Source organism: Rhagoletis zephyria, unplaced genomic scaffold (assembly GCF_001687245.7).
Source record: "Rhagoletis zephyria isolate East Lansing unplaced genomic scaffold, Rhagoletis_zephyria_1.1 Rzeph_scaffold_02131, whole genome shotgun sequence".
Taxonomy (NCBI): domain Eukaryota; kingdom Metazoa; phylum Arthropoda; class Insecta; order Diptera; family Tephritidae; genus Rhagoletis; species Rhagoletis zephyria.
The window spans coordinates 7,697-17,262 of record NW_016159215.1 but is presented as its reverse complement, the minus strand read 5'-3'; the positions used below and the strand labels follow the sequence as shown (position 1 = coordinate 17,262).

The window sequence follows — 9,566 nt, the reverse complement described above, 5'->3', positions numbered from 1 at the left end:
AAAACAAAAGACAGAATTCTGAAGGAACAACAACATAATGTGGTGTATCAAATAGAATGTAAGGGGAATGATACTGAAAGCTGTAACAAATGCTACGTAGGCACAACCAAACGATCATTGGGTACAAGAATTAGCGAACATAAAGCGGAGGAGAGAAACAAAAAGATGACAACAGCACTTGCACAACACTTGACGAAGCACGAACAATTTGCGGACTTCGGGAATACGAGAATTTTGGACATCGAAAGAGGGGTAAAAAGGAGAATGACATTAGAAAGCCTACGTATACAACAACAACTAGAGACTTTGAAGAGGACGTGGATAACACCAACAACGTGTATGCAGCTGTAATCAATAGGAAATATAAATAAGAATATAGGATTGTAATTTGGTAATATTGTGAAATGATACTTAAAATGGTGCTAACGTTTATCTTTGATTAAAATTTTTTTGCCAATAATATTTATGTAAATGTGAGTTCAAAGTCAGAATTACTGTAAAGTAATTGTCGTCAACTATGTTTATTGTTTTTGCATCAACGAATTTTACTTGCTAATCATGTTTATTGTTTATTTGTTTTTATTTTTCCAATACTCGTGAAGACTCGTGAGCGTTGAAACGCGTAGGAGGGTAAAAGGAAAATTTAAATTTTTCGCTTTTTTAACTATCGGCCGAAGCAGCTCCAACCCAGCAAACATAACAAATAAGAATTTGGCCCAAATAATTATAAAGTTCTTTAATATTGTGAGTTTTTTGTCCTCAAATTGTTGTTATATTTTTTAATTCCATATATGTATATGTATGTTTGTATGTTATATTCATTAATTTTTGATTACAATGAGCCTTTGTATTTTATGGTTTGTTGCAGATTTAATAAAGCTGGATTGCCCCTGAAGATGCTAAAAATGTTTTAGCGAAACGTTGGGCCAGAAAGTGGAATAATGTAGTTTTATTCGCATTAAAAACATAGATCAGACTAGCCTGGTAACATAATATTTAATATAAGTCAGTTAATTTGGTATTCAAACCTCTAACGTTTTGGATAGCAAATACTTAAAGTTGACGTGCGAGTTAGTTTTTTGAATCAGAATTAATACTAGAGATTTTAGCTAAGTTGTTATTACTTTTATTAGGTTTATACTCAAACTCGCGACAATGAATTGATTTGAATGAATGAGTCGCCAAAATGAATTATTTAGTAGTGAATTAAAATCTTCGGCAGCTACATCAATTTTAAAAGATGAAATATCGCGATCGTATTTAAAATTAAATTTACGAATAAATACATCTTTAGTTTTAATTTTAGTCGATATGTACGCCTTATATCGTCAGAAGAAGTGTCTTTAGCAAATCTAGAGACAAAGATTGATCTTCTCGGTGGAATTACAACCAAATTTTTGGTAGTGATTTCAGATATGCGGGATTCCGAGCTGTTCGGAGGACTTATGTTAGACAGTGCAGCTTCAGATGTAGATGGCAACACTGTTTAATCGACGGTTTAATTGTCGACAATATTTTTAGACACAGACCTAGTGGACATGGCCTTAGATAGCGGAGGATCCAATGCCTGAGGGCATGGAGAAGAAAGATTAATTAGTTCCAAGGACTGAGATGGAGGATTTTTCTGAGTAGATTCAATGACTATATTTTAGGTGGACTATGTATTTTTAGTTATTAGAACATGTTAATTTTTCTTTTAGATTCCCTTGTCGAAGCAGTTTCTATGTGCAGATTATCTGGAGATTATGAAAATGAGGATATAATGGCGCTAGCGAATTACTACAAGAGCAAAGAAGAGCCTGACAAAGCATCCCACTATGCTTACAAATGTCTACTTAAAAAAATTTGTTGTTTTTTTTCAAATTTTGGCGGAAACTTGTTATGTTAAGACAAACAGTTCCACGAATACAATCGTCATAGCTCATCAGCTAATGATATATATAAATGGAGTTGAGTCATTCTGCCAATCGGATTTGAAAGTGTCCAAGAGCGCCGGGAATCTGTGGAGATAGCACAACAAGCACTACTAGTCTAATTTCCAAATATTTGAAGCTTAATTATCAAATTTATTATAAATTATTTCGATAGTTTCTCATATTTATTTCTATTGTATATATTTATTTTAACACACAAAAAGGAAAAAACGCGATCAAATTTTGCAAAGCTGTAAGAGAACGTGAGTTTTTGTGGACCACTATAAATGGTTTTTAATCGCAAATATATATAAAAAGAAAGATAAATCGATTACCTTTCTTTTGACAATAATACCGATGAAATCACTTTACTTTTTTTATTGAATATTTGCAACTTTTGAAAACATCTATGTGTAAGCCAAATAAACGCGATGAAATTTTGAAATTTTGTAAGAAAACTGGATTTTAGTAAACCACTATAAATGATTTTTAAATGCTAATAAATATCGAAAGAATGGTAAATCGATTACCTTTCTTTTGATTTTAATACCGTTAAAATCGCGTTACTTTATAGAAATTTTGCAACTTTTAAAAACATCTATATGCAAAGGAATAATACTAATAATAAGAAATTGAGCAACCACACACAACAGCGGTCAAAATAATGGTAGCAAAATTCAAAATGATGTTGGTAACTCCTGTTTATTTATTTATTTTTAATATTTTTCATTTAAAATATAGTTCCATCTATAACAGAAACCACAGAAATAAATATTTAAAAAATTACACAAAGTTCACAAATATGCATCAAACTTCAAAACATTTTCATCGCAATTTCAAACTTTTGCTAATTTTTTGTGGCATACTAATATTAATTCCAATATCGTTATTGAGCTTTGTACCACGATTAGTTTGTTAGGAAAAATGAAAAAAAAATTTATTATATTTAAAATTTTTATTCAGAATGTTTAGAAAATTTTCGAGCATGAAGTTTTGTAGCCCATTAAATTTTAGTATAATAAAGGACAAGTTTCATGTCACTAAAAATTACCGTTGGCGTAAACGTAGTATAAGTATTATAGTCAAATGCGACCATGTACTCCTAATGGCTGCCCTAGTTGTCAAAAATAAATTAATGGCCGCTCTCTTTCCGGACGACTAGCCGAGCGACTGAACGCGTTTTTATTTGTGCTCAAAATCTTATTGCATCCAGATAAGTATAATCAATTTTAAAGTTTTACAAATTCAGGTGTGGAGCCGAAGCAATAAGCTATCTGGAAAAGAATTTATTGACGAAATAGCAAACACTCGCTAAGATCTCATCAATGTGCTCAGGTAGATTTTCCCCCATCAACACTGCCCACCTCCGAAATCTGTTGCGCAATGTGGTGGGCGGAAGTGAAAACACCAATGCCGATACTAATACCGGTGCTGCCGATGCTGTCACTTCTGCCGCTCATGCTGTTTCTGATGGAAATAGCCCATATTGGTGTTGTCGTTGCCCTTGCTGGCTATACCGTTCACGCTGTTGCCGATGCCATCCATAAAAGTACTGCCGCTGCCGTCCATGCCGAGTGTCCCATTACTGCTCCAGACGATGCCGCCGTTGTCCTTCGCAGAGTTGATGAGCCACCAAAGTCCAACCTAGCAGATTTAAACCAGAAAGTGCTGGCGTTGGAGGAAAGGTTACAAACGCTGAAGTTAATGAAACAAATCGAAGAATTGGAGGGCCGCTCTGCAACGAAATGCCAACGCAAACTCGATTTCGGTGACATCGAGCATGCCCTGCCGAAATATAATGGGGATGATGTGGCATACCCGGTCCAATATTTCATAAGAGACTTCGAGGAAATCATGCGGGGAACAGCGCGTGTGTTTCTAACAACAACAACAACTGCGCTCTGAAGAAAGCGCTAGTAGCTGAAGTTGATTTTGCGGTAACTTGACAGAGTAACAGAGCAGGAGGTGGTTGACCTCGTTATCGATGTTATCGGCGATATACCAAATGCCCACTTGTTTCTCTCGGCAACAACTGCCGACGAGCTGAAAGCGATCATAAGCAGATATCAAAACAAATACTTTGCGATGGGCAATGCTTCAGGGGCTGTGAGTCAGAAACCTGTAGTACCGACGAAACAGAAAGCAGACCAAAAACCGCTGTGATGCAATTGTTCGAAATATGGGCATATAAAGCCTAATTGTCCATATTATCGACGACCAGACGGATGATGTTTTCGATGTTGGAGGTTGTGGCATGATCATCGGGCCTGTCCCAACCCAAAGTAGCAGCTGATGCGGAAGGGCGAAGTAGCATTAAATTTATGTTAGTTGAAAGAGTAGTGTCTAATTCGATTTGTTCCTTGTTCGATACTAGTAATCCGGTTAGTTACATCAGATCGTCGTATGTCCCAAAAGAGCTGGAATTAAGATCCATGAAGAATTTCGATAACCTATATATGTAGGTGACAAGCTGATATTTATTAATGGTACAATTAATTGTACAATAACATTTCAAAATAAAACTGAAGATATTGAATTAAAAATAATTTACGATAATTGTATGTCCCCTTCGGTTATTCTGGGCCGTGTTTTTTTGCATTTAGAGTAAGATGTGTGTCGATGACCGTGCTTTGAACAAAGTAACGGTTAGAGATAATTACCCATTACCTCTTACTGATGACTGCATCGAATTTATTGAAAGCAAGAAACTATTCTCTATATTAGACCTGAAGGGCTGTATCCATCAGGTGCAGATGTACCCGAATCGATTCCATATACCTCTTGTGATCCCTAATAGTCAATATGAATATGAATGCCGTTCCGACTAAGAATGCCCGTATTTCAACGTTTTATCAATAGTATATTACGTGATTTAATTGACGAAAGAAGAATTATATTATATATGGACGATATTGTAGTTGCTAGAAGTGAATTTGAGGAACAATGGCTTTATTAAAGTTTGCATTGGACGCCTTTCAGTGCGGAGATTAAAGCTCAACTTAGATAAATCAAAGTTTGGATATAAGGAAGTAGATTATTTAGGATACGAAGTGAGCCAGTCGGGGGTTCCGACCAAATGGCTCTCACATCAGGGCAATTAGCAATTTTCCAATACTAACAAACCAAAAGCAATTGCATTCTTTTATTGGGATGTTTTTTTATACTCGGCGTTTTGTAGCATCGTTCTCTCAGATAGCCAAACCTTTGCAAAACTTGCTGAAACGAATGCTAATTTTGATTTTGATGAGAAGTGTTTCAATGCACTCAACGAACTAAAATCTCGACTGATTGAAGGCCTGGTTCTGGCAATATACAGTAGAGATAGGGAAACTGAATTACATTGTGATGTTAGTTCAGTAGGTTTTGGTCCTACGGCAGGATGATAATAACGCCCCTATTGCGAGTGTCGACTAGTAGTAGATAAACGACTATTATTCGATTAACCATTATCCATGGTATTTTCAGCAGGGTAGTAAACCGGATAAAAAATTTGGGCGGTTCGGTTCAGCGGCTCGAACCGTTTTTACACTTTTGGATTGGTTCGTCAAACCGGTTTTTTTGGTCCTTGAACCGGGGTTTCGGTTCGGTTCAACGATTCGGAAATAATAAAAAAAAACTGCACATATATATGTTTCATTCAGTAATAGTCCAAAAAATATAGGTATAAAAACATATACATAGTTGTAGAAATTCTTTGATAAAATATTTGATTTACAATAATCAGTTGTGATTTATGAAAAGAATATCTTCTAGCAAATCGTCCTCAATATTTCCTCGTAGGTCCGAAAGAATAAATTTTAGGGTGGAAAACGTCCTCTTTTCCGAAACCTGGGTTGCAGGAACACCAAAAATAATCTGAGCCAATTCAGATAAATCTTTGTCGGGGTAGTTATTCCAAAAGTTCAAAATATCAACATTATTTAAAAGTCGCTTTGTATTATCAAACAATTTGATTTTATCTATTAATGATCTATTTTTGGACTTCGTCTCATTATTTTCTATTTCTTTTAAAATTTCATCCATTTCCTCATGGTACTGAATTTTGAAGAGGGTGACGAGTCTTTATTAGCCTGCATACCATTAAATTTCGATTTTAGATTAAAAACATGTATAATGTGTTCAATTGCAGTAGTTTTTTTAGAATCAGTAAGGAGTACTTGATACTGAACCCACGGTAAACAGCAGCCAAAACATACGGATTCCGCAGCAAAATTTCTCGACGTTTGTTTAGTGATTTAGAAAAAAAGCGGCATACTTTCCCCAGATATTTTCGATGTCACTCTTGCATGAATACCATGCAAAATATACATCACTTAAAACAAGATATATTTTTTGAAGTTTTATGGAAATTGACTGAACAAGCTTTTGATAGTCAACCAATTTGGTTCGCTTATATGCAAATCTGCAATATCAGTTCTCACAAAAGCTTTTAAGCTGCAATAAACTTAAAAACATGTTGTATGTGGAGGCCCAACGCATTACGCATTCGATAACAGGTATACGCAGCTTTTCTGCATGTAACAGATGTTATTAGTTTTTTAACGACCGTTTTTACTTTGCTCCGTATGTCTTTGATTTCTTTTAGAAAATCACATACAGCTAAATTCAAGGTATATGAATTATATTATGGTTATATTATCGCTTGCTGCCAAATCGATTTCCAAATTTGAATAAATTTAACTGTCTAGCGTCTAAAGCAGCAACATCATCGTATGGTGGGTGTGCTACATCCTCATTTTCTCCATGACTTTCGTCATCTTCACACTCCATATCTATTATGTTATGTTCGTTTTTGTTGCTATTCATTTTGTCAATATTTTGTAGTTATTTGTTGACCAAATCCCCTAGACTGACCATATTCGCAGCGTTGTCTACAATGTTGCCAACTCTAAAGGTACGAAAATCCCATTCTCCTTTGAAAAACGCCCTGTTTATCCCATTTTAAAATTCGAAAATCCCATTTATCAATATTAAATATTAAAAGTTTTTAAGAACAATATATACAGTGACTCAAACAAATGACCACGTGTTGATTTTTTTTTAAATATTCGTAATGTTTTTCGAGCTAGTTCTTTTGGTATTTTTCTATAAAAATACCGTCCGAGGTTTAACCAAAATCATATCACAGATTCACACTTTATACAAAATTTAGGAAAACTCAACAAAGTTTCGTAAAAATTTCAGTATTTTTTAATCTAATAGCCTTATTCATAAATAATACAATAGGTTTAAAGAGCTTTACAGAGTGACATTTTCAAATAAATTTTCGATTTATAAAGCAGTTAAAATGTTCTTTATTTTTTATGAATTTGGGTATAAATCTTTAAAACATTTTTGGATATGCAGTTTTATAGCCCCAAATAATTAAGTGTAATGAAGTGGAAGTTTCTAACGGCTTTAATATGAAATTAATGCTTTTATGGGAAAAAGTGCAAAAATCCTATGTGTCCTGAATAGTGACTCGATCCACCAGTCACAAAATATTGTCCCACCCGTCACAAGCTCAAAGTTTTTTTTATCAAATATAATAATGTCATAAAAACATACAATGGACCTTATCATTATACTAACTATATTAGAGAACGCCTCTATGCCAGAAATATTTTGATATAAAGTTTGTCTAAAATGGCAAACGAATCCATCCACTCAGAGAGGTGGGTGTCGCCGTTGTCTCAGCCGTCACTCTTGGGGAAAATGAAAATTTTTGGTGTAAGTCATATAACTAAGTTTTCTACTTTATTCGTTTCGTGTTAAACTGTTATTTGAATTCAAATGTTAACACTTTGAAACTTGCAAAATTAAGGGTTAAAAAGAAATAACTTAAAGTTTGGGGAAAAGCATGTTTAAATGTCCCACCCGTCATGTTGGAATTAAAAGCAAATAAAACATCAATAGAACCATAAGATTGTATTTAGCTAAAAATCCCATAATGAGACGCAAAATCCCACGCACCCTTTTATGGTGCGAAAATCCNAATCAATAGAACCATAAAATTGTATTTAGCTAAAAATCCCATAATGAGACGCAAAATCCCACGCGCCCTTTTATGNCCCACCCGTCATGTTGGAATTAAAAGCAAATAAAACATCAATAGAACCATAAGATTGTATTTAGCTAAAAATCCCATAATGAGACGCAAAATCCCACGCACCCTTTTATGGTGCGAAAATCCCAAATTATGGGCGAAATCCCACGAGTTGGCAACACTGGTTGTCTATGGTAATAGAGAAAATTTGAACCAGGCTTACACCATACGATTCGAGAATCTTAATTAGTATATGAGTTAAATTCAAACTACTATGTTTAACATGGACTTACCTCATAGCTAGTGTTTGTGTGATAATAACACCATTATCGCAGTACCGCACATTTATACCCATTATAGAGCGGTCCAATCTTGTGACACAATCAATCTTCGGCGAAAACAACCTGCGTGCAGATTTAATAATATCCATATTGTCAAGTTCAGAATTACACAAAGCAAATTACCTATTGTTAATGCACGAGCGAATATTGGCACGTATTTTCGCTGCTTTTTCTAAAGCTGAGATCACACGATTGCCGCAAATGCACCAATCTGGAACAATTTTGATTGTGCTGTATTGGAGCACAATAAAAAAATTGTCCCAATCAAATTCTGTACAGTCACACGGTTGCCTCTGTTAATACAATTTTGATTACCGCAAGTTGGTGAAAAGCAATATAGTAACAATAATTGCCCCAAACTTATTACACGATTGTTCTTGCATGCGGCAATCGTGACAGTTGATGTTGCGCTGACTTCTAAATTCTGTTTAGTTCTTTGTTGTGTAAAAATGGCGTATTCTTAAAAAAAAAGAAAATACCATCGAATTTGTATATTGTGGGCTCATTCTATGCATATTTGTTGTTGTTTGAAAGCAAAGAAGCAAAAACTTAAGTCCAATGACGCATTTATTTAGAAGTCTGAGTCTACAGTTTTTTTATTTTTCGACGATAACTGCAACGTGCTATGTGGAGTTCAAGTTGCAAGAGTTTTCTTTTTAATTTTATTACGTAGAGATTTTTTTTATTAATTACAAGTAAAATTGGTACAAAATAATTATGCATGTTTAAATTAAAGTTGAGAATTTATATAATTTATGTTTGGAATGAAATTTTATAATTATACTAGTAAGCCNTGAATTTATATAGTTTATGTTTGGAATGAAATTTTATAATTATACTAGTAAGCCCGGGCAGACGTTGCCCTGCTACACACCGATACAGAGGCAGGTTACATGCATCGTAAATATTATGGGTCTTCACACTAAATAAAAATAAATAAAGATAGTAAAATAGTGTTACACAAACAATATACATGGGATAAAATTACCGAACACCGAGTTACCGAATATCGAGCTCGATATGAAAACCCATATTGTTTCTTATGTTTCATTTGTCATCGAAATTTACAAAAGATTGTTAATATTGTTGACTACGTTTGAAAAAAACGATCTCTGGTTACGGTTCAAACATCAGCCAGAGGAATGGATAACATTGGGTGTTATCCAAACCGTAAATTTTTTGTTGCTGTTGATGTGCGCATGTTTATATGTATAAATACATACTACATTATTTTGTTGCCATCCCACCTATTTCTCCCCAACATAAATAAAAATCATATGAAGCCTA

General features: G+C 34.3%; 1 protein-coding gene across 3 annotated transcripts in view; it reads left to right on the top strand.

Moving 5' to 3' along the window:
- LOC108366088 (glucoside xylosyltransferase 1-like) overlaps positions 1-9,566 on the top strand; it is a 57,519-nt gene that overhangs the window by 43,751 nt on the left and 4,202 nt on the right. Inside the window, exons 3-4 of one of the 3 annotated variants that reach the window (XR_001848045.1) lie at positions 869-1,628; positions 1,701-2,097. The exons of 1 other annotated variant lie outside the window; for it this stretch is intronic. Coding sequence is in view for 1 of the 2 variants with exons in the window: in XM_017620377.1 (XP_017475866.1) it covers positions 1,701-1,763 (63 nt within the window). In the remaining variant the exon portion in view is untranslated. Of the gene's footprint in view, positions 1-868; positions 1,629-1,700; positions 2,098-9,566 lie in introns of those variants that run through there. One more of the 3 variants, XM_017620377.1, reaches the window with a different exon arrangement.